The following is a 26,386-nucleotide window of genomic DNA, read 5'->3' as shown; positions in this document are numbered from 1 at the left end:
AGTTTAAAGTCCAGTAGATTTTCATCTTGAACTAACTTTAAACAGGGTCTAATTTCATAAGGACTAATACCCCCAAAACCTTGACCTTTTTCACCATCTTTCTTGTCTTTTTAATGATAGCAGATCACATTAGGTGTGAACGTGCACATATTACTGTATGCATAGAGATGGTATCCCCTCTTAATCATTTCCTCTGCTAGTCTCAAGGAGCCCCAGGTCCTTGCACATTATTGTCTCCCTACCTTAAAGTGAAGTAGCCATTGCCACCTCTGTTATTTTTTGTGACAGAACAAGGTCCCTCTGTAACATAAAATATACCAATATTCTAAATGGCACAGAGTAGGTACGGGCCCCATTACAGATTTTGCATTAGGGCCCAGGACCTTCAAGTTACGCAATATGGTTGGATTTCTGGAAGTCCCAAACGATAGAAAGTTCCTGCATCATTACTAAATGACTGTCACTGCTAAGATGGGTAAAGAAAATCTTTAAAACTTGGTAACATTTTTAATTATTCCTATTTGCAAACATGTCTAACTTGTAATTGTCTACAAATTTCTATATGGTTTTGTTCATGGGAAACCCCTTGAATGATCCTGGTGCTTCAATGTATCTGCACTGGAGCCATCTCTGAATTCTTGACTACTGAGATTTACTGTGCTCTTTTTTTTTTTTTTTAACTTGTGCTCAAGTTTCAGCAGTTCCATAGGGTAATGAGTAAAAAAAAAAAAAAGAAGGCAATATCAATGGCAGTCAAGCCCCAGAGTCTCTGTACTCGGTTTACATTCAGTCCTTTAAACCCTCTCTTTCCTGTACATTGTTCCCATTGTTGAACTGTGTGCAATCCCACTAGAGCCTGCATTTGGGCACTTCTGACACCAATTGGACAGTCCTGCTGCAAGGGTTACCCCATGCAGAGAGTGATTCAGCCCGGCGGATCATGTCACTGCTAACGCCATTCAGAAATCACTTCAATTGAACAGAGCTGCAGCTGTATTTGCTCTAAAGGGATTTAAAAGACACCAGTTTGATTCTGCTCCTCTGACAAACTTGACTCATGAAAAAAACGTGGATTTTCCAGGAAGCCAGGACATTAACCTTCCCACCCCGGGACCTATTGGTCTTTTATTCTGTACAAAAGCAGCACTGTATAATGGGGAATTGGCAAACTAAACTCAAAGCACAAAATCGGAATGATTTATATGAATACAAGATTTGTCGAGACATTTGTGTTTGCTTGTATGTGTGTGCACAAGTGTACATACTGTATATATACAGTATGTAGAGTATGTGGAGGGCAGGGGAGCAAATAGAGAACAGTCGGGCCATTAACAAAAATGGGGCACTCCCCTAGCTGGTCCACTTCACCGCAACCCCCTTTTGCTAGGTCCTTGTGATGTTCGAGACAAAAAAAGCACACAAAACACTTAAGGGAAAAAGCAAAACGATCATTGACTGCATACTAAGAATTGCCCTAAGATGTTGCCAGGATTTTTAAAGATCTGGCCCTTTCCAATGTCATATTCAAAGAGACCAGGAAACAATAATATGGAGATATTTGGCAAATACGGGAATGTTTCAGAATCAGTGCTCTGTAAGGTTACACAAAAAGTAGGTTAGTGGGGGTTAAAAAAATTAGCAAAATGCTCCCTATATCATCAGCCTTTGTTTATTGTGAGTGTAAAAAGTAGGGAGTGGGATATCCGGCATAAGACCAATGTTTAAACCAATTTTTAAAATTTTGAGTGTAAAACTTTATGGCAACGCAATGCTTTTTCTTCCACAGATGTGGGGCCTTAGTCTCAAAGTAGACTGGCCATACACCTTAGACAGCTAATGTGCGGACATTTTCTATACTGACCACTGTACCTTTCCCCTCCATCCCACCCACATACACATGCAACTTTGGCTTGGCCAAGTGTGCATGCCTTTCCGAATGCCAGGCTGCTCTGCTGGTGGCTTGTCTCCCATGAAAGTAAAAAAATATTGGCTTTAGCAGCTCTATCCTTCATTCCCCTCTGCAGAATCTGCCATCAGGGAGAAAGTTGGACAACCTAGGGCATAACTTGAGGGAGTGCAGAGGGTGCGGTCACACCAGGGCCCAGGAGCCTTAGGGGGCCCATCAGCACTGGCATCAGTACTGAGATTGCAGCTTCCATCTGGCCCATAAGCCAAGGAGACCCACAGATTCCCCTAACCACACTAAGGTGGATTAAACTCCTTAGCTCCCGTAATCATCACTATGAAGAATTCACTGTAGGGATGAGGTAGGGGCCCCAGACAAAAGATTGCACCGGGGCCCACAAGACTTTAGTTACACCACTATGGCCAACATTTATCTAATGTGTACGGCTAGCTTAAAGCGTGGTGCTGAAGTCAGGAAAATTGTTCCTTAAAATAGGCCATCAGTAACAGATTGGTGGGGAACAGACACCTGGTATCCCCATGATCCTATATTTGAAGAGGCCTCAGTGTCCGAGTGCTGTGGCCGTTTCACTTCACTCCAATGATGACCTATCCTAAGAATTTTTGATAAGACAGATAAGATAATGGGCATATCCTTATTTCTTTTTACAAGGATTCAGTGTAGGACTATTGCAAGGAATAGGATGCTATGGCGGATAAAACAGTGTAATAATTCTTAGGTAAACAGTACACATCTATATAGTCCAGGAAACCCCTCACAGATCACTGCTTCCAGGCACAGGCAAATTTTTAAAAACTTCACACAATAAGACCCAGTATTCTTCCTTATGGCATTGTTAACCTCTGACATGGGCAGGTTAGATCTTAATTTAAAATAAACACATAGAGAGCCAGAAAAATTCCAACATCAGAAGACCCTGCGAGGACACCAATGCAAACAAGTGATCAATTAAGATAAGGGCTGCAAATGAGCACGGGCCCCATCACCAGCCGGCCCATGGGCTTTCACATTAATTGAGCTGCAATTGGTTCATTCTAAATGATGGGTCTTGTTTATCAGCTTGTAAAGGGAATGGAATAAAGTGAAAGCATTCAGCCATGTTAGGCTCGTCCATCATTTTTAATGGTACTTTATATCCCCCATGGGGCCTTTTGTCTTTGTTTTTCCACATTGATGTGAATGCAGTCTGTTGAATACTGGGAAGAAAGAAGGGTTGGATACAGTTGAGTAGTCCCATTAGTTTGTTAGGTATTGACCCTTAAGGCTTATTTATATAAGCAGATATTCCTATTAGTGATCGTGACCTGATCACTGTAGAAATTATGGACAAGTATTTACTCACAACATTATTGCATACATAATTGTTCTAAATTCAGTCTTTATATAGAACTACAGTAAAGGGGCTTTCTAGCCAAAAGATATAAGGCCTAGTCTTTGGATAGGTGTTTAATATCAGATCCGCCAACCAGCACCCTTGTCATATTGGCTCCATCCACTGTGTATTGGCTGTGTCGCTCCTATACATAGTGAATGTAGCTATCTGTTCTCAGCTCTGTCTACTGTGTAGCACAGAGTCATAGCTCCCTAAATAAGTGGAGATGCTGGGTGTCGGACATATTGATGACCCGTTCTTTGATACCTCCCTCTATAAACTATACCTAGTCGTATGATGCTTGATTTTCCTACACAATAGTTTCACAGATGATTGAGGAACCTCTGACTATCAGCAGCTCTCGGACGTCTTCTACTCAGTCAACTGGTATGCAAATAAATCCATCTTCCATTTCCTCTACTCAGGCGTCAGATTGAAGAACGTCACTGATCCATTTCCAACAAAAATCTTATGGTTAAGACCTTGTAAAAGACACAGAGAACAAATACAAAGTCTGTTTCCCATTTCATGTGCTTGATAAGTATAATACCTTTCCTCCTTCATGTTTACAGATGAGAATCCAGAAAATAATTGTGACCTGGTGATTTACAGTAATATAAATGGCTCCCGGCAACATCATTTTGATGATCATGCCAATAAGGATTAAATCAGGATTGCCTGTCCTTTCATTTATTGATGCCAGAAACAGCAAAAAGTATTTTTTTATGAATAACATTTCTCATAAAAGCAAATAATTATTCCCAGAGTTATTCTGCTATTCTGAATCTGTCATAACCTATTATTACAGTTCATAAAGACGGTAAAGGCATGCATTTTATCCCCCACAAAATATGCAGTAAATGAAGATAAGTCCTTGAGGTGACCAGATGGGATGTCCAGCTTATAGGGCCATCATAACAGTGGTGTATTCAGCTTTTCTGGCTCCGGAATGGCAAATAACTTAGTTATAATGTGATATGGGCTATATTGTCACATATCAAAGGAGAATAACCATTTTCATATCTGGAATAGATGGGTGACAATCTCAGTTGGAGCCGTAGTAATGGCCATAGCAGTTGTCAACCAGTGTTCCCAGAAGAGGAACAGAACAACTTGATGGAACTATTTTATATCACGCAAAGTTATTACGTGGATCACCGTCTTACTGCTAGTACACAGTCCCGTCATATTAATGTGACCACCGCCTACTTTTGACGTCAACGTTAAATAACCAATCGCAGAAGGCACGTGTCATCAGCCATCTGGGTGCACTCAACATTGTGGAAGGCACGATGGAATAACACAAGTATGCATCTATCCTTGTGGACCATGTTCACCCCTACATGCGAATTGTTTTTCCTCAGGATGATGGCATCTACCAGCAGGACAATGCGACGTGTCATAAAGCTCGCAGTGACTGGCTTCGGCCTGTCTTTGTTGTACCATTTTCCTTGTACTGATATTGCGTGGCCCTTCCGGTACTGTATATTTCTGGGCTGGGGAGTTCCCCTGTGTCACTTCATTCTGTTTGGGGCCCGCGTGTCTGGTCTGCCGACCAGTGTTCCCTTTTCATGTGTTTCTCTTGTTTTTATGCAAAAATGTTCAATAAAACCCGATTATACATAAAGCTCGCAGTGTACTTGTGTGGTTCAAGGAGCACCAGGATGAGTTCACCGTACTCCCTTGGCCAGCAAATTCCTCAGACTTGAACCCAATCGAGAATCTGTGGGACCACCTCGATCGGGTTGTTCGCGCCATGGATGCTCAACCGCGTAACATAGCGCAGCAGGCCACGGCACTGGAGGCGACACGGCTCAACATCCCAGTGAACATCATCACAACATATACAAAATCAAAACATGTATCCAGCTCACCCTATATCTTGAGAGTCAAATACAGCAGCGATTCTAGATGCTCATTGTGCTGAAACGGTTTGTATAACTTGTGAACTAGATGAATCCATTGTGGAAAATGATCACATATATTGTAGGGCAGCAACGGAAAAGTCCAATGAATATACAAAATCAAAACATGTATCCAGCTCACCCTATTATCATCACAACACCCCTTCTCTTCTTGCATGTCTCGCAGCGGACCGCTCTACGAAAGGTGGTTATTCTGGACTTCGACAGGTGGTCACATTAATGTGACTGGACAGTGTATATGCCATATATATATATTTGATACACATGGCAGAGTTCCACCGCTAATATTCCCACCATTTCTCAAATATAGCGGTATCTGGTCTACTTTTTGTCAATAGAGACATGGTCTTATATAATGTGGTCCATATTCCTAATAATGTATGGGAGATATGTCAATAGCGACCACTCCAGTGGCAACAGTGAACTGGGCACCCCTGTGTCTAAAGCTGGCCATACATGTTACTGTTGGCTGACCTGCTAGTGGGACCATCAAACCATCTAATGGGAGATCCAGACTCTAACCCAGTTAGGGTAGAGAAGGCTGTATGATTTTAACATGTCTGATCCTTTTATTCTCAGGGAAGATAAGCCATCACCAGAGATGTCTGGCACTAACTTACTCCCTTTCCCCTTCACGCCTGATCAAGCCAAGCGTGCATGTGTATAGAGAGGTTGTGGAAGGGTAGCTGTCAGTGAGCAAGAATTCAGTCAATAGTTATCTAAAGTATACAGCCATCTTAAGGATCGGTGCGCAGACTCCATCTCAGCAGATATTCCTAGCATATCCTATCAAGATGTCATAAATGTCTTTGATGAGAAACCTCCTTTAAGAGTAAAATGCATGAAGATGAAAAGATTCTGGAATAATGTCACATGTGCCAATCATTTGTGCATTTTTGCTGTAATATGGCAGATCTTTGCATGATTATGGGAGCAGGCACACAGGTTGCAAAATTTTGCATTGTCTGATGGGCATATTTTTTCCTGAATGTGGACCTTATGTGCCTTATAGTGCTTCCAGATGTAAATAAAGGTACAAGATATTTGAGTGGAGTCATTGGCTATAGACTAAGTAATCCCAGCAGTATTCCCTGGTTAGTTTAAAGCTAATATCTGATATGTCGCCTATTCCTGCACAAGTATACAGCATGTACTATTTGGCGTATGGCAATGGAAATGTTTGAGCAGTATACCAGATGAGCCAAAGAAATTCAGAATATTTGCAACTCCTATACATCCTGTTTACTGATAGTTTTGGAGACTCCAGGATTTCACACAGTCCTGCAGGTGTTTTCTTATATTAGAGCCAAATACTTCATAAACTGGAATGATACAGCCAGTGGCGTAACTAGGAATGGCGGGGCCCGTGGCGAACTTTTGACATCCCCCCCCTTCCTGACTGACACCAAAGACCTCGACTGACCGACCTCTGCCGCATTCCTGCGTGCTCTACTATGCCCCATAGTGGCCCCTGCACACACCATTATGCCACATAATGAACACCCATGAACAATTATTATACTTAGTATAATAATTGGAGACCCTGAAAGTAACCGCTTTTTAATGCATATAGGTTTCTGTTTGGGGGGTCCCAAGCAGACTCCACGAATGGAAAGCTGAACTCAGATGTGAATTGGGCCTAAACATCACATTATAAAATACAAATCTAGTATGTATAATGGTAGACATGTATATAAGCAAATAGAGATAGATAGATAGATAGATAGATAGATAGATAGATAGATAGATAGATAGATAGATAGATGAGATAGATAGATAGATAGATAGATAGAGGAAAAAATGGCAGCACTCCAATATTTAGAAAAAGTGTGGGTTTATTCCAATGTCTGTCTATCTATCTATCTATCTATCTATCTATCTATCTATCTATCTATCTAGAAAATGGAAAAAATGGCAGCACTCCAATATTTAGAAAAAGTGTGGATTTATTCCAAGCAGCGACGTTTCGGTTCTTATCTGAACCTTTCTCAAGCAAAGAAGTGAGGAAAACCACCAGTTTAAATAACAACCACATCATATGGTGCATAATTACAATTAATTAGTTAGCATGTGGATACAATGCATCACAACATCAAAACACACTTAGGTGGAGTGAAAGATACAGTGTAACAAAGTGTTATAAATATACGATGATCTAGTAACATTTTTCAGATCAATATAAGTGACACATATATATAAAATCACACCATATATAAAATATAAATATGAGGAGGAGGAACATCCACTTGCTTTCACTAGTATCATGGGCGTTTATTCATACATTGCAGTGTCCAAAAGTGACTACTGTGCAAAATCAGAAAAAACAGAAAAAACATGCCTAGACACATAATGTAAACACATATACACATCTATACATCCTTATCCAAAAATATACTTACATGTGGCTGTGCAGCTCTGTCTAGCAGTGAAGAGTGCAGATACATCGCACAGGATGTCTCCCCTCACACTCTGCAGCCCTGCATCTAGCAGTGATTTGTCTACTGCCGATCTTCTCCTTATGGTAGGGAAGGTATGGGGCCCCCGAGGGTGTGGGGGTCCAGGGCAATTGCCCAGTTTACCCCCCCCCCCCCCCAACGCCAGCCCTGGGGCCTGTTACCGACTGGAGGTAACAGCCTATTAAGGAAAAGAAAAAACGCTGGGGGTAGCGGCTGTCGCCGGGCCCCTAATGTCCTGGGCCCTGTGGCAGCTGCTACCACGGTAGTTACGCCACTGGATACAACTTGATGATGTATAAGCTGTACCTATAATATGTTATATAGTATAACCTGTTCCCTTATAACACGTTACATAGTGTAACCTGTACCTATTCCGCCTCTGCACAGAGACTTTATAGTTTGCACAAGAGGCAGGGGTACTCTGTGCCTAGAACTGCCGCATGTTTTTGTACATCATGTCACCATGTGTTCTCCTATGTGCTGAATCTCCTGTTCTAAAGCTAGTTATTCCAGCGTGTAACCTTTATCATCTATACACTGGATATGTGCTATGTTTATAGGGGTTTGATCTCTGGGGCCCCAGGGGATAGTCAGAAAAGTGGACTGCAGCTGTTTTGACTATAGACTTAACATCTCCCACTCCATTCATACTCCTCCTAGTCACTATCTGGGGATCGGTGCGGGTCCCAGAAGTTGTCCCCACTAATCTAACCTTTATCAACTGTTCAGGTCAATTCTTCACAATGGAATACCACTTTGACTGGGGACACATGGGGAGGGGTAATCACAAGTGGGTTAGCTGATGCAAAATGACCAGCATCTAAGCCATTGCAATATACTATACCAGCAAGGTGAATGGAATTGCTACAAATACAATTATTACTGTAAGTTTCATCTGGGGTCTTTATTGCAATGCAACAGACCTGCATCGATTCCCACCGATTTCGGATGTTTTTTTACTGCATTTTTTGACTGTTTTTTTTTTTTCAGGGGAAAACGCTGCTGAAGTTTCCCTAACCTAGTCATATACACTGTATATGAGTATATGATATGGTTATCAGATCTATTACATAGTATGCTTTGCTTGCATACTGCTTCATACTCATGTTTACCATTCAGAAAAACTGGGAGGCTATTGATGTGACAGCCACATAGACATACTGACATAGAAACGGACAACTAAGGCCCGCTTCACATTTGCGTTCGGCCATTCGGTTTTCCTCTCCACATGAAAAATGTGGAGAGAAAAGTCCTGCAAGCGACACTTTTCTTTCCGCATTTTTCGTATGGAAACCACACGGACCCCATTATAGTCTATGAGGTCCACGGGTTTCCTTAGGAAATCGCTTTTTTATGTGGATTATGTTTCCATTCTGGGGGTCCCCAAGCGGACTTCTCAAATGGAAACCCATGCGCAGATGTGAACCGGGCCAGTATGAGGATTTCACCAAACAACTCCCTTTCCGCTTCTGAAAATCTTTGTTTAAAATGGTGAAATATTGTCACCTGTAGTCCTGCAAGTTGAAGGCTATCTTCACCAGCATTTTACTCTTGGATATGTCTGCTATATTGTTATAGGCAATACAAAATAATACATGTAAAACAAAGCAGGTGTTTCTAGAATATCCTCAGAGGTCAACAGATGTCTAGAAGAAAAGAGAAACCAGAGAGACCAGACTGAATGTGTCCATCACCAAGACGCGGCAGAAAAACAAATCGCAGGCATCTTTACACTTACTTTCCTGTGACCTGGGATCATTATTTACCTTGTTAAAAAGAGACAGCAACTTCCATGGTCTGTCTCTTTTCACACCATCAAAACAACAAAAACAAAGCAGACTGCTCTTCCCAGCCTCCAGACATGAGTACTAAGGGCATCCACAGGAATATTTCCGGGCCTGTGGAGGTGGGGGAGGCAATGGCTGACTTCTAACTGCACTAGCACTGTGTCTGGTTCCATCTGTTTTTCTGATAGTTGGGCATTTAGGGTTGACCTACCATATACTTTATATTAGACATGTTGGACCCATGTTCAGACAACAGCTATTCCTATTGATTCTCTCAAACACATGAAATTATTCTTGCCCATGCATTCATGTGTTCTAAATAGGTAGAGGAGAGTAAGTTGCTGCCAGATACCTCTCCTGCCAAAAACAAAACTGCCGTGTAGGTTGAAATGTCCCTACTTTCCCTCAAATCTACCATTGGAGGAGAATTGGGGCACCCCATACACGTTAGATGATAAAAAATTTCAGGTTGTGATAACCCTTATCTGTGCTTGATCCTTTATGTTTCTACTGCTATTGGTCTAAAGACTGAAGGTTAAACCTGAAGACTGGTTCATGTCATGTCAATGGCAAGTCTGTGTATCATAATATTGTGGCCAGGACTGATGTGATAACAATTTGGGGAAAATAAGCTACGATCGCTTCTCTTAGTACCATCACCGTAATCCATATGTTGATATTCATCATAACCTTCAAGTCTATGAGCAGGGCACTACAAGTGTTATTGAGACCATACAACTTGTCGAATGCCTCTAAAGGAAGAACGATCCCACACAATATTCCCCTGCATACAGTCACCCCACCACAGGATGGCTTCATGTCATAGGATTCTTTTAAGTGGTACATAAAGATCTTATCCTCCATATCATTGTATCATCAAGGCCATCATTCTCCCTTGCTCTACTCCAGACTAGCTATGCCATTTCCCATCCCTTGGTTGAACTTTCTGGATTCTGAACATACAGTAATTTTCTTTTTTTCAATCATACTATGTAACTATGCATCAAATGCACAAAGTGGAGCAACACATTGAGAATGGGACACATGAATGAGCAAAAGGGGTCCTATTCTTGTAATGATATGGGACCCAGCTTATACCATACTGCAGTCCTGACACCCTGAATCTGTGAATGGAGCAAGGTCTCTCATAGTGTGCTAAAGGCCATTACAACATCCCTTTATTTCTCCTAATTTCTACTATAGGACCCAAAAGAGAATCTCACTGATCTTATTATTGTTACTTTCTATCTAAACATTTCCATTTATAAAAGAGACTTGGAAACCTTGACAGTAGGCAGAGAAATGCAACCCCTGTTGGCCTACAAGTCTACGTGTATACCATAAACAACTGAAAGTGATCTAATCTTAAGCCTTTGGGGCAGAATTTCCAAGTCTCATGTATGTGTTTGCCCAATTTACAGGATTATCCTGTTGACTATGCTTTCAGCAAGCAGAAGGATCAGCCAACTATGACTGACCCCAGACACAATGTGTTATAAACATCATTCATTGTATTATACGTTGGAGATATAAAAAAAACCTATATAATAAAAGCCAGGACATTGAAACTACAGTTTTATCATACCTCTCGCATAGCAAGGTACATCTCCTATCTATACCCATCAGAATCAGAGTTGTGTCCAGGCATGGGAAAAGACTAAGCACATTCCTCAAGACTGGAAGTATTGTTGGTACGCAGACCTGGACTTCATCCAGAGGGAACATTGTGCTTGGTGTGGCATGTTTATTACCAGGGGGTATTAATGTGTGTATGTTATCTGTGATAAAAGAGGAAGAGTGTGGGGGGGATGTTCTACCATATCCTGTCTCTGAAGGGGGGGAGGGAGAGGTAATGAGCTCCACAGGAGGGGGGAATCCCATCAGGTACTGGCTGCAGACAAGGTTATGAACTTTCTCCAGAAGATGGGTGCAAGGAAGGATATCTAACAGAGATGATACAGCACAGCTATCCTGCAGGTTACAGCTAGGGTTAGATGTAGCAATTTCAGTATAGCGGACAGATGCCAATTGTCCATTCTCAAAAACTCCTTCCACAAGACTTGCAGGTGTGACATCATACTAAACATTACTTTATGATTCCAAGGGCTTGAAAGATTGTAACTAATTCCTGCCATAATTGTAATAAACACCATAGGGAGTACATATAGTTGTTAGGATACAAAACGGGTGATGCCCCTTCTCCATAATGTATCAAACCATTGGAGTCTCAAAAACATCAATGCTGTCCACAGTAAATATCCAACTCCCTGCAATGTGTTATAAAATAGTGTCATGTATTATATCATCATGTGACATATAGCAGAGAGATGAGCAGATACCTGCGATAGAACCTCTGGGCGAGTCTGAGGCCCATATGAGAGCACATGATTCTTATACATTTAGGGGGCATCTGTGGCCAGTCCACACTGCTAAGGAAATGATGTAGTCAAAGAACATACTGAATTACATTTGCTCCAGTCAAAGAGAGATGGAAAGTTTTGTACCTCTTTTCATAGTAAAGAAAATCTATCACGTTGCGCATGTAGTTCTGCAGACAACATGTTATACAGCAGGAAGAGATGAGCAGACAAATATATGTATATATATATATATATATATATATATATATATATATATATTGTAAGCCGATGGTTGGTCAGATAATGGAGGGGGTATACATCTCGCCCAGACTACTCAGGTGGGTGAGATGAGAAAACTCCAGGAATGTTTGTTCTCTGCTGAGCATTTTGGTAAATGCTCAGTATTGGGCTGGATTTTTAGGAATGACAGGTAAGATTGTTAGTGGGACCTTTCATTCCACCCCCCTCCAGTCCACACTTTGAGGATGTTCCTATGTGCAGAGAGTCTCCTCGTCAAGGAGGCTTAAGAAGCCATCTCCAGCAGCAACACTTTGGCAGAGCTTGGCTGGAGAAAGGTCATATTTTTGTAGCTGTGCCCTGAATGACTTAACTGGCTTTTTGATTTCTGTGATTCTAGGTGAGCTAACCTATTCTATGTTTAGTTAGAGCCTAGCCGGGCAGGTATTTATTTTGTTGCTGAACTACCTTTTTGAGTGAAAATAAAACTCTACCTTTGTTTTGGACTAAAGAATCTGGACTTTTGTGTCTATGCCACCCCACCTAGCAACCCCAGACCCTGACTATATATATATATATATATATATATATATATATATTATATATTTTGTAGGTAAAGATTTAAAATAACATATTATATTCATTTAAATTCCTGCTCTTTCTATCCTTAGGGGTCCAGTGGGCAAAGGCCAATGCAAACTGAATGGGGAAGGAAAGATTCGCTGAATGGATTATCGACAGGAATATATAGTGATGTGCTTCAGTACAACATTTTAATCTTTTTATACTTTGCACAAAAAAATCTGTGCCATATATCCAGACAGACGTGATGATGTTGAGATCAGGGCTCTATGGGGGCCATATCATAACTTCTAGGACTTCTCCAAATGACAGTCATCCCAAATAATGATGGGATTTTGTTAATTAACTTAGTATTGTTATTGACAAACAAAATAAAACTTTTTTTTTTTTTTTTAAAGCATTCTAACTATGCAGCATTTTTCCACAGCTGCCTAAAACTTTTGCACTGTACTTTATATTCCTCATGAAATGTATGCATAAAATGAGAACTGTGTGTTACCATTCCCACCGATATTAGGGTTTGTCTCTTTTCTGACACTTTCCTCACTGATTGGACTGTATCAGTCTTTGCGGACTGTGCGGGACACACCCATGAGGATCGGCCTAATGCAGAGGTCTTAAAAATATGCCCCAGAAATGTAATTTCATGTTCATTGCATGCATTTGTTACATCAAACCTACCAGAATTTGTCTTTTATTGTAAGTGTTTTAATAAATGTTAGGACAGATCCAGTATACATAAATACAATTATATAAGTATTATATATTACATATAGTATAATTATGTTAGTGTGCTACTTTCTAATCACTGCAGAATGTACAGTTGGGACATTACCTGCAACATCATATTTCCAAAGAATTTTTCAGCCCCAAACATACCATTAGGTCTATGCTATGCTACAACAATGACTATGCCCCATAGATTAGCATTAGGTTACACAATGTCCTTTTTCCAATTGCAGCGCTGGCTCTTGACTATAATGTGGCCTATTAACATAACACCATCATGTGACAGTTACATACCAAAGAAATCATCTTAAATATTGCATGACCTCAACCATCTGTTTCTTGGAATATGAGAAAAGGAATTAGAAACTCGAACTATTACATCATATGACTCTATAGACTTGAACCCTTTCTGCCTTGTATTACACACTCTTTGACCTAATGGCAGGCTAACATGATGGTTTTATAAGGGAGCTGCTAAAAATGACAGGTGTATAAGGGAAGAACCTAAAGTAAAATTAGCTTAATTCCTAATGTCCCTTTCATGTCCTCGGGCACATGTGGTTTTATATACCACGACACTGAGTGGTGAGGAATGCCCCCCCTAGTACTAGTCTATGGACAAGTACTGTCAGGAGGAGGGGAGTGGGGGGCGTTCCTGACCGCTCAGCGTCACGGCTGGGTGGTAAGGAACACCATTCTGACAGCGAAGAACTATCAGTACCGGCACCGATAGCTTTTCCACGGGGGCATACAGTATAACGGGAAAGCCGACAGTTCGCTGAATTCAGCGCACTGTCGGCTTTCTAGCGGTATATAAAACCGCATGTGCCCGGACAGCCCCTTGAAAAGCAGAACATGTTTGTGCATCAGCATAGATCTAAACCCGATTGTGGATTCCATGATTGTTAAATATATGTACTATATATCACGGGTAAAAGAAATCTTTGTTCGTAGGAGCCTGCTGTATGACCATGACCCCTTAAATATACTATTTTCAGATGGGAAAGCATGTCAAGAGTTAAGGATTAGTCATCTTCGTGTCTTCATGCCTAATAAATTCTAGGGCTCTGATTTTCCAATAGAGACAAGTCTGTTAGGATTTTGCAATGAAGTGTATGATTAGGATGGAAAAACAAGCAAAGGCGCTGTGCGACTTGTGCTGGGCCATGTGCATGTAAGTGTGTATACAATAGCTAACATGATAAATTAAAATAAAAATGTCAGGAGACTGTCAATCTGTTTTACACATTAGCTCCTGGCAAGTATAAAACTGTTGAAGCATAAGCAAGTGATTGTTCTCTCAAATGTCTGTATTCTGAATGTAAAACAAGGAGACCAGTCAAAATACACCAATATATTCCAGACTACTTGTACAAATGCTTTGCCTCATTGAATTTCTTGCAAGTATTGCCGTATTTGTGTTCCCCGTTTACCCTCTTGTCTTATTATTACATTATTTTTTCTTAGAAGACCTTATAAGACTCATTCCATATCAGGCTTGTTCACCTATAGCATCTATCTGTCCGAAAATGATACCGTACTGGTTCTCATAAGTGATCATCTCCTCTGCATAGTATTTTACCTGTTATAGCTGCAGTTTGTGCTCCTAACGCTGGGTTCACACTAGCGCCCGGACTCCGTTTTCAGGTTTCTGTCTTCTGCATGCAGAAGATGGAAACCTGTCAGACCGGGTCCGGCCGTGAGTGCCGATGAACGTTTTATGCTCTCCGCCGCGAAACCGTTTTTTTTAAACCGGACACAGAGTACTGCATGTCCGACTCTGTGTCCGATTTAAAAAAAAAAACGGTTTTGCGGTGGAGAGCATAAAACGCTCACCGGCGCTCACAGCCTGACATCTTTCAAACCCATTCAAATGAATGGGTATGAAAGAGTCCTGCAGGTTTCCGTCTCCTGCTCTGTTTTGTGCAGGAAACGGAAACCTGTATGAACGGAGATCGGGCGCAGATGTGAACAAGCCCTTAGCTGCTCTTCTTAAAGGAGACTAAGCATAGACAATACCAAAAATGTACAATAATCCCAGTGCTTCTTACATTAATATCCTTCTCTAATTTTTATCCTATTTTATTTCATATTCATTTTAAAATTATGAAATATATAGTACAATTTTCTCTGCGTTGCAGAACATAAATCGATTCCCTCTTGTTTGGCTGTAAGACAACTGGCTTTAGAAGGAGGCTTCCTGCCCACTGCAGGACACAATGGACACTAAATGAAGCTCTTGTTCTTTCCTAAGCACCAGTCCTAAGGCTGGTCTTACACGACCGTATTGAATGTATGGTCCGCAAGTTGCTGATCAGCAACACTAGTTGCTGATCAGCAACATAGGCTCCGCAGATGTCCGTGTCCTGCCGCACTCGCTCATAGAGTTCTGTGCAGTGCCACAATTCACGGCCATTACAGACATGTCCTATAAATTGCGGACCATGGTTGCGGCCCGGGCAAACCACGGATAAAATATCCGGTGGTGTAAGAGGCCACATTGAATATAATGTGTCCGCAAATGGTCCACAATTGAAAACCCTCAATTGCGGACCATTTGCGGACTTACATTACGGTCGTGTAAGACCAGCCTAATACGTATTCTAGCTGGTAGTGTTAGATAACATTCAAGGTCTGTGAAAAGCCAGACAACAACCCCAAATGACATTGCAATGGCTATGTGTAGTGTCTAAAAATGACATACCAAAATACGAGGATATTAAAATAGCGCAAGACAAAGTACCGTTATACATAAGAAAAAAGGAATGGCCAGCGTTTTGTTCCCCTAACATCTTTGTCCAATTTAGACAACTGATCTGCATTTCCCCCCGAGCTGGAAGAATTGTAGTGTATATGATAGTAAAAAAACAAAAAAAATTCCAACTCGGGCCCAGTCAGGATCTTCTGCCCTCCACCAAACCACTGCTACTTCATTGTAGTTTGAGTTGAGATAATCAGTTTGGCACAGATTAAAACCAGTATGAATTTTCCAAAATTTCAAATTCAGGTGAATATGAAACTTTTGAGATTGGTTTTGGATAAATCATCCAAAATGGCATTGTTACTCCCAGTAACTGAATATAGGTCATTGGGCACAATTTGCATTTGTCACTTTCTTTTACAGGAACACAAGGGGGTTAATTAGGTGCTGAGATTTTTTTAAGCTGACCCCAATGTTCATCCACAGTAGGAGCCATGTCTGATAATAGCTCTCATCTATAACTAATAGAGCCGTCTCATGGTCCAAAGTGCTCTACAATGGTATTTAGAAAGAGTCTGTCACCAGAACAGTCCCCATTGAACAATAAGCACAGTCAGATAGCTGGAGTTCACATGAATACATAAAATACTTTCTTCTTCCTGATGATGCCGGTGTCGCACCAATCAGTTCATCAATATAACAGGAAAATACAATATCTCAGTAAGGAAGCGCCTATCGGCAAGCAGAAAAAGCATTTTATTCAGCTGAACCCCAACCATCTGACTCCTATAGCTCCATAAGGACTTTTCTGGTAATAGACTCCCTTTGACCAGTGTCTGAGTAATAGACAATGGTCCATTTTGCTAATATTTGTACAGACAGTCTGAAAATGCACCAGATTTATAACAGTGACTATGCTGATACAGTAAATCTGGTGCATCTTTAGACTGACTAGTCAAGTTGATACTATCTTAGTTCACTTACTATGAGCCACTGCATTTAAGTCTCACCTTAAGCCTCGTCCTTGCAAAAACTGAGCTTGAGCTTCAAACACTATAGTAAATCAGCCCTAGTATCATCAACCTAAGGCACAGTCGTCCATCAATCCTATCATATTTACCTCGAAACCACACCAAGATAATAACTGCTATTACATACAAGCACAATGATAATCTTGTCATAGATAATAAGTAGCAATGTATTACATAACTGTAGTCCCATTATATATCATTGCAATGTATTACTGTTAGCTTTGTGGTGTCATAGCAATGACATGAGGACAACGCTGCACCTACATTCATATACCCATAGCTGACATAAAACGTCACAACCACTTTATAACCTTGTTGTACATGTAAACTATAGATACAATACTGTAAGTATTATCAGTGCTGATTCTAAATGGGTATATATGTGAAGATAACATTGAAATACACTAAGTATACCTCTCTATCGCAAGAATATCAGTCAACAGGCAGAGTATTGAAATCTTATGTTTAGGAATGAATCTAGCTGAATGGATGCTCCCCCGACCCATTCGATTATCGGGTCCTCTATAGCAGGGAAGGCATTGATAGTTTATATGAGGACCCTTATGTGATTTGTATATCTACATGTACTGACCCCAGTATCAAAGCACCTACAGTTCAGGGCTAAGAAGCTAAAGCGACTCCCAGGCCACCATTTGGTGCTAAAATTGAAGGCATGTAGAGATACAGTGGGGTTCCACATACTCCTATGAGTGTCATTGTATATAGTCATGTACATAGGTCTAAAGCTGGTCATACACAGCCTGTTTATGCTGATCAGTATGTGATCTAAGTGGATCTTACACTCAAACCCTGCGCAGATCAGCTGATTCAGCAGCCTTCCGGCGCCAGGGCATTGGACAGGAAGCGCGTAAAAGCTGTTCCTATTCAAGTAATGCAGCCCTTTCCACTCTATAGCAGCAGTCCTGGGGAATAGCAGCAAACGCTCTTAACATGTGAATAAGAGCAGCCTATATGCATATACCCGTCCACTGCTGTAGCTCCTGCCTGTGGGGGCTTGGGTGTAGGACCCCCACAGATCACATACTAATGACCTACCCTTTAACATTGGTCGAGCCATTGATTTCTGGGGGACTGTCCAACCATCTAAGGTGTATAAGAGTCTCCAGACACTTCCCCAACAGTAAACGGTAGAGGAAATAAGAATAAGGGCTTATTCACATGACAGTAAAAAATGGACATGTGACAGCTGTTTAAGCAATGACCGCCACACATCTGTTTTGAGAACACATTGAAATCAATGTTTCTATATGCCATGTCCATTTTTTTGACAGTCCATTTTTCATAGATAATGCCATGTGAATAGACCCATTGAGAATCATGGGTTCTATAATAGACAACGCAAAGACCAGGGGTCCGCAAACAGGGAATCTGTGCTCTCTGGTTATGGAAGCACAGCACAGCCAAGAAGGGTCTTATTAAAAACCTTTTTATTGAGAGAGTAACACAGCAGAATGGCACAACGTGTTTCAGGCTTCAACAAGGCCCTTTTTCAAGTGCAATTGACAGATATCACAGATGTATCTGGCCCGACGGTATCTGTGAATTGCACTTGAGAATAGGCCTTGTTGAAGCCTGAAACGCATTGTGCCATTCTGCTGTGTTACTCTCTCATTAAAAAGGTTTTTAATAAGACCCCTCTGGACCATGATGTACCTCCATAACCAGAGAGCCATGACAAACGGCACTGTCATGTCCAAGAGGCCTAAGGCTGTTACATGCCCGAGGCCAGAGGTGTCTGGGTAGAGGCTCACTCCACATTTCACCAACACATACACGTTTGGCCATGTACACGGGGTTTAAAAAAGCTCCTGGCTAAATTAGAATTTGCCCAACATTTTTCTGAAGTGTATTCCACGCCTAGCACCCGGGAGGTTCAGTTCTTCTTTCATTAAGATTGAGAAATAGATTTTTATTTTTGCAATATGAACAAACCTCACCCCTGCACTCCCCGGTCAGTCAGATGCTTTGTATGTCAAAAACAATTGTAACCACATTGCAAGTTCATAAAAAGTAAAGAAAATGTTGAGTCACTTGAGCTTATTATTGGTGAAAGTATAGAATTTCAGCTGTGTCAATGAAATCTGAAGAGGAAAAGTGCAGACGTGTTATATACAGCATATTCTTAGGAAACTCAAATATACTGATCCAGACCTTGCATATTAGTGGCTGCAGGTGTATAATATGGACATATTTTATAGATTAAACAAGCTGGGATTTATATACAATGAGCAAAATCTACCCTAAAGTAGGTGACTGATGAAGCATGAGGCGTGCGGCCGGAGCGAGCGGACCCTATTACGTATAGTTAATATGGCCCCGCACTGAGAACATGTTAAGACGATGGAGAGAAATGCTGAGTATATGTAAGGTGGTATGGATGCATACCTTAAACATTTTGGTCTGTTACAAGAGAAGGGTTAAACTCCAGTTCCGACCGTGCCTGTAGCTGTTATTAGGGGTACAGTGTTAGTAGAGGTAGTGGTATAGTATGGTACTCCTTATGGAAGGAGTATTGTGCATTGTAATATTCTAGAACTGTATGGAAGGAGTATCGTGTATTGTAATATTCTAGAACCTTATGGAAGGAGTATTGTATATTGTTGAACCGTATGGAAGGAGTATCATGTATTGTAATATTCTAGAACCTTATGGAAGGAGTATTGTGTATTGTAATATTCTAGAACTGTATGGAAGGAGTATCGTGTATTGTAATATTCTAGAACTGTATGGAAGGAGTATTGTGTATTGTAATATTCTAGAACCGTAAGGAAGGAGTATTGTGTATTGTAATATTCTAGAACCGTAAGGAAGGAGTATTGTGTATTGTAATATTCTAGAACCTTATGGAAGGAGTATCATGTATTGTAATATTTTAGAACCTTATGGAAGGAGTATCGTGTATTGTAATATTCTAGAACCATATGGAAGGAGTATTGTGTATTGTAATATTCTAGAACCTTATGGAAGGAGTATTGTGTATTGTAATATTCTAGAACCTTATGGAAGGAGTATTGTATATGTAATATTCTAGAACCTTATAAAAGGAGTATCGTGTGGTGATTTATCAGAGGTGCAATGTTGTTGCATCTGTGAATTGCACTGCAGGAGAAGTTTGTTGCTCTTCCGTGGTCTCACTCATGCATTCTTGGTGAGTGGGCCAGTTTGGAAGACGGCTTTGAAGGAGGACCACTTGCAGTAGTGGAAGAAAGCTTGGAGAGTAATTAAATTTAGAGTGTATTTGTCAGTTTAAGAAGAGATTGTTCCTCCTGGTCACAAGAACACCATCTGGTTCTGTGAACTGCACGACCTAGGTAAGAGGACAGCTTCTCTGGTGAAAGTGCATCGTTCGCAACTGTTTGTCGCCACAGCCTGTGATGTTACATGCTAAGCCTAACTACAACTCTTGCTTTCAACCTGTCTCCTGTCTTCTGTTGCACCACTGAAGAGTTGTATATTCTGTAATGCCATCATCTTCCTTAGTAAAGCGGACTTCAGTGAGGAGTGAAGTGTCCATGCCTTCTATTGCTGGTGGGCAGTTTTCATAGCCCTATAGGGGTCATGTCTTGGAGACAACTTAGGTTGTGGAAGGTTGGGTACAGCAGAGGAGGTCACAGAAGACTGCAGTATTGGCCACAGAAGAGCAGCCATATTGCCACCATCCTAACCCTGGTGAGTGGCCACCAACATATAGTTGCATATATATTTAGGTCCATGTGCACAGTGCGGTGGCCAAAACCCAGCCTGCATGCGGCTGCCAATAATTGCACAATTACACTGTATATGGGGGCATTCACATGGAGTAAATTGGCGCTGATTCTGGCCCGATAACTCGCGTAACAATCAGCGCTGATAAAAGACTCCCTTTGATTTCAATGTGTTCCGCGCGGAGAATGGAACCCATTGAAGTCAATAGGAGTCTTTTTTTCAGCGCTGGTTCTTACGCAAGTTATCGTGCCAGAATCACTGCCACTTTACTCCAAGTGAATGCCCCCTAACTGTGCACTCATTGGCGGCTGTATGCAAGTGTGGTTTCGGCCACATGCAGCAGCCGCAACATGGACATACCCTTAGATAGCGTGGTAGAAATTGCTGGTGAATGAAGGAAGGGTGGGTTATCGGTCATCCATCCAATAATTATCATGCCAAATTCTAGAGATCATAAGTAGACATATTCTGAAACCCTACATGGGGATCAAGACAGCTTGTTCTACCCCTGGCTAAACAAATAGATACACAGGTTACAAAACAGCCAAAATATCTATATGTCTACATACGACTGTACACGCTCACCAGGAAGTCCGACAGTAAGTGCCGCCACCTTATTGCTCTAAGTAAAGAGTTGTAAATCAGCTCAAGGCCCAAATGTCTATTCACAGCCGTGTCTTGAGGAGCCCATAGAGGCAGGAAGAGAAATATTATAAGAAGGTATATAGAAGAATCTAATCACTAATAGATCTCATATTAATAGTATATGGGACATGTTACTGACATGTAATATGCGATAATAACACCTCCGTCCACACTGTGTGATATGTACCGTCAGCAGTCATGCAGAATAATCCTGGAGTAATATTATAGCAAGGTTGTGCAATGAACAAAGAAAACAATTAGCATTTTATTAAGAGACTCGGCGCTCTATAGAAAATAATGAGGTGCCAGATGATTTACACTGGAGATAGTTTCCACAGACGGCATCTTTTACAATAGTGATCAGTGGGTCGAAGATGGACTGTATGAATGCGGCCATGTTTAATAGCTGGAGAACCAAGCACTGGATGTAGTTCAGACACCCATTATCCTCCATGATGCCTCTAGGAACCATGAAGGATAAAAACTCATGCAGGGCCAAGGTACTTCAAGGAAATCTCAGTTCTCTTCTTTCATAAAGGAAAACTGATCAGACATCCTCTGTTTCTTTCACAAGGGCTCAGGGTCCGTGTGAAAAATCTGATGGCCCAATTGACTTCATTTGATCTGTGTGCAGTTTGTTAAATTTAGACTGTACAAGGTTCCTTATAATTGGATATCACATTGACATCTTAAAGGGCTCTTAGGGAAAAAATGGTGACATATTGTGAGCTTACGGGATATTAAAGCTATCCCTTCATCAGGCTCGTATAACACAATATCTGAATTAATATCACAATATCTAAATTACAATGTCAGTATATATTGACCCCTTAATCATTTTAATTTAAAGGGGTTTTCCAGGCTAAATATATTGATGACTTATTCTATGGGTAGGACATCAGTATCAGATTGGTGGGAGCCAGCGGCTGATACACAGAGATTGGAAGAGGAAGCAGACAGCGCCGTTCCCTGTGTAGTGGCTGAACCATGTCACGGCAGCAAGTCCCATTTTAGTGACATTGTTATAACCCCAGTTAGGGCAGGGGCCGAGGTGAGTGATATAGAAACATATTCAGAATTCCCCATTGTTGCTAAAAGCATTTAGAATCCTACTTTTATATACTGGTTACTATTGTCATTTTGTAGTATTCTTTTCAACGTTTTGTTGCGGTTTTATCCAAAGCTAGTAGCAGATTTAGTAGGAGCGAGGAGTGGAAGTGCTTCCTTTATATTTCCTATTCTGCATGAAGATACTCTTGATTTTGTTTAAGAAAACTGCAGCAAATAACACAGCTTTTTCTGCAACATGTGGCTTGAGTCTTATAGTTTATTAGACTTTCTATGAAATTGGAACTATTGTAAGTCTCATGGGCAATAACGGAAAGATCTGTGTATAGCGCTGTGGAATATGCTATATAAGCAGCACGGTATATATTACATTAATAGAGTAACGGTTGTCGGTGTATAGTAAGGGATGCTAATGAAAAGCAAGGATGTTACCCATTATAGTGTTATATGTCTATACATGTACAGCATAAGTGATAGCTGAGGCATCTATGATAACCAAATGATCAATAGACAGAAATGCATTACCCAGGATAGAGGATGTACCAGATATGCTTAGACTAGGCCATTACTCATGACGGTAATACTGTAATACTATTGTCCTGCAACTTTGTAGGAGTTCACCATATGGGAAATGTATTCCGGGCTCTAATGGGGAATGTTATGGCACCAAAGTGATCATTTTGACCTTGGTCAAAGCTATGAGACCACAGCCACCTTCAGACTGGGGCTCCATAGTGAATTATGTCATACCATGTGTTATAATGAGACTTTGCAAGGGATCACACCAAGGGATCAAACTCACATAGAGGAAGCCATAAAATGATATATAATAAATGTACATGCGACTTTACGTATAGTTTTGTGTGATGTTAAGGTTACAACTTTTTGTGAAATGTAAACGTCTCATTGTGACATCAGGTAACATCATGATCACATAATATTGTGTACAAGTATATAAAGGATTCCATACAACCCTATAGCAATCCATAAGAAAGAATACCATACTGTGATATAGTAATGCTGTGCTTTATAGATGGCATCGCTTTCATTCATTTGGATCCTTATGGAAAGATATTAACTAATACTTTGCATGTAGACAAAAACATTATATATTACGTAATAGATTGTTGAAAAGCTGTTTCCTTCCAGACTGAAAGGACAAACAACGGTCTTATCTTCTGTTGCCATATCCATTTATTAGAAAGCAATGGTGAAGAACCTATTGCACAATACATAAGAAATAGGTCTATAGCTTTCACAGGTTCCAATGTGTATGAATGTAATATGTGCATATGGCAGAGCTGAGCTTGTCATATACTGCAGAATATGTTGGCGCTATGTTAATAAAATCATTATTATTTACTTATAATGCAGAAGCTGCGCCTGCCAATTGACAAAACCAATGGTCATAGGCGTTATCTGCGATTTGACATAAGAATACAGTTAAGGCTCTGTCCACCTCCCTGTTAAAGCCTCCATAGGAAATTTCAGAAAAAATGCCAGACAATTTCATGGAGAATGCCTAGCAATTTTGTCCCTATCACAAGAACCCGATCCACCCTGTTATAGTCATTGAGGCCAGATGGATGCTGGAGCATCCGTCATGTCAGGGATCCAGCACTTTCATTATTTGCATTGTTCAGCTCCTATGAAGAAACAAAGCAATGCAAATAACCAATGTAGATGTGAACAGTCCTAAGCCCGGTAAGATATCCTCATGCTATTGTCCATCTTTCCATTTAACATTTTTACAAGAACTTTATTGAACTGAATTTACTATTTTCCTGGAAGTGATAAGACGCCACATTCATAATACCAAGAAACCAAGAAAGATCATTGCATGTAAGAGGACTTGGCTGTATACGGTCCATGTGTGGACAGAGGACAACGTCTACAATGGACTATGACAGATGCCTTTAGTAGCTGCTCTTCTTATTGGATATGGCTATTTACAACTATGAGGCATATGTCTAAACCAGATGTACTTATGGTGGTTTAGATATCGATATACAGACAACTTCACTTGAACCCTGGACCTGAGGCTTTATTATCCCAATTCCATCGCCTTACATCGTTCATTGAAGTTAGGCTAATAGTTGAGACCCCCATTGCAGAGCATAAGAGACCCACCATATATTATTCAATATACATGTGTGTGTCAAGTATTATATAGACATTATATTCACTTTAAAGCCATGATGTGATACAGGATCAGAATCCAACACTCATAACTACTACCCCACCAAGAAAAGACGCAGTAAAGTCAACTAATAAGACATCAGATGAGAATATTCCAGCTATACATGAAGGAAAAAAGTGCCAAGGGATTTAGCCATAACTAATCTAATCTCCCGATGATTTTTATAGGGGCTACAGAAGATATTGCCCCAGATTTAATATGCAATATTCCAATAATTAGCTCTAATGTATCTATTTGCTGATCTTTACACAGCAAAGCTATCCTCTTCTTACATGACACATCCCTTACGTATGCTGATAGTAGTGTCGCAGCACTACGTAGCGTTTCACGTTTTAGTAGTATGTATAGATATAGCAGAGCTGATGTTGTCAAGGTTAAACTGTGTTATTCAGTGTTATATATACAGGACTAATGTTAATTTGGAGAGTTCTTACATGCACAAAGGAAACATCTTAAGACTAACTTAGCTCTGCTACATCTGTAGCATAGACAGCTATAGACATGTTCTCTATACTGAGCCCTAATCATTCCTACACAAATAGCCTTAACTAACCACATGGATTTATTGTTAGTCCAAATAAAGGGTGAAACAGTATTTTCATATCCTAAAATAATAATCATGTGGTCTAAAGTTTTGCTTTTCCCCCAAATTCTTTCCAAAAGTTTTGCTTAGCTGACAATGTTATATCACAGAAGTAATGAAATGCGGCGGGCCAGATTATATATAGAGAGAGAATGTAACAGACCATGTCTAAACACAACTGTATATATGAGATAGCTGCCATGCCTTACCCTGGGTCCGGTTCCCCTGTGGTTTAAGGATTGTGTCACATGCAGCAGGACAAGAAAGGCTTGTAAAGTGACAATAGTGACAAAATTTCTCCGGATCATTTTGTTTCCTCTTCAAAACAGGTGCAAAAGTTTATGAAACAGACATAGAAGGGGTTAATCTTCTGATTTTCTGCAGTTTGGAAAACTAAGCCAAACCTAATACTTAAAAAAAAAAAAAAAATAAATCTAAGAAAGCAAAGTAAGTGGACATGCACAGATGTCTCTCCTGTGGCTCTCGCCTTGTCCTTTACTGGCAGCAGGTTTAAAGCATTAACACTTCCATTGGGATCCCATTATAAACCCGCCTGAAAGGGGAGGGAGAGTAGGGGGGTGGTAAATTAGGTCTGACCCCTTCTTTTAAAGTTGCTCATATGGTACTACCTTGGGTGTGTTGCTGCCACCTACTGTTCAAGAATTGATCGACAAAAGTTTTCCTTTTTAGGCTGCCTTACCATATGTTAGATTGAACTTGTGCTATAAGGTATTTTCTATATACCTTTACTGCTATCCTAAACTGTTTATGAAGCAAAAACCCAATAGATAATCTATACAAGGGGTATGAATCCCTAATATTTAAGATTGTAAGCTCTTGTGAGCAAGACCCTTATTTTATTACACTGTAATGTCTGATGGCGCTATAACAATTAAATTATTAAGATAATAGTGACGTAGTCGTCACATCAACAGTTTCCAATTGTCCCAAAGGGATTGAGCTCTTGACAAGAAGTACATGGCGAGGGGTAAAGTCGTTCTTTTCATCATTAATGGATGTTAGATTTGCCCCAAAGCACAAATGAACATGTTATAGG

At 40.6% G+C, this 26,386-nt stretch overlaps 1 protein-coding gene across 3 annotated transcripts in view; it reads right to left on the bottom strand.

Annotated features, from left to right (window-relative positions):
- SMOC1 (SPARC related modular calcium binding 1) overlaps nt 1-25,865 on the bottom strand; it is a 130,820-nt gene extending 104,955 nt beyond the window's left edge. For all 3 annotated transcript variants that reach the window (XM_075282893.1, XM_075282894.1, XM_075282895.1), the window contains exon 1: nt 25,539-25,865. In XM_075282893.1, the coding sequence (XP_075138994.1) occupies nt 25,539-25,637 (99 nt within the window). In that variant the 5' untranslated portion in view covers nt 25,638-25,865. The remainder of the gene's footprint in view (nt 1-25,538) is intronic.
- Nucleotides 25,866-26,386: the final 521 nt, after the last annotated feature.

This window comes from Leptodactylus fuscus, chromosome 7 (genome assembly GCF_031893055.1).
Source record: "Leptodactylus fuscus isolate aLepFus1 chromosome 7, aLepFus1.hap2, whole genome shotgun sequence".
NCBI classification, from domain to species: domain Eukaryota; kingdom Metazoa; phylum Chordata; class Amphibia; order Anura; family Leptodactylidae; genus Leptodactylus; species Leptodactylus fuscus.
This window is presented reverse-complemented; position numbering and strand designations above follow the sequence as displayed.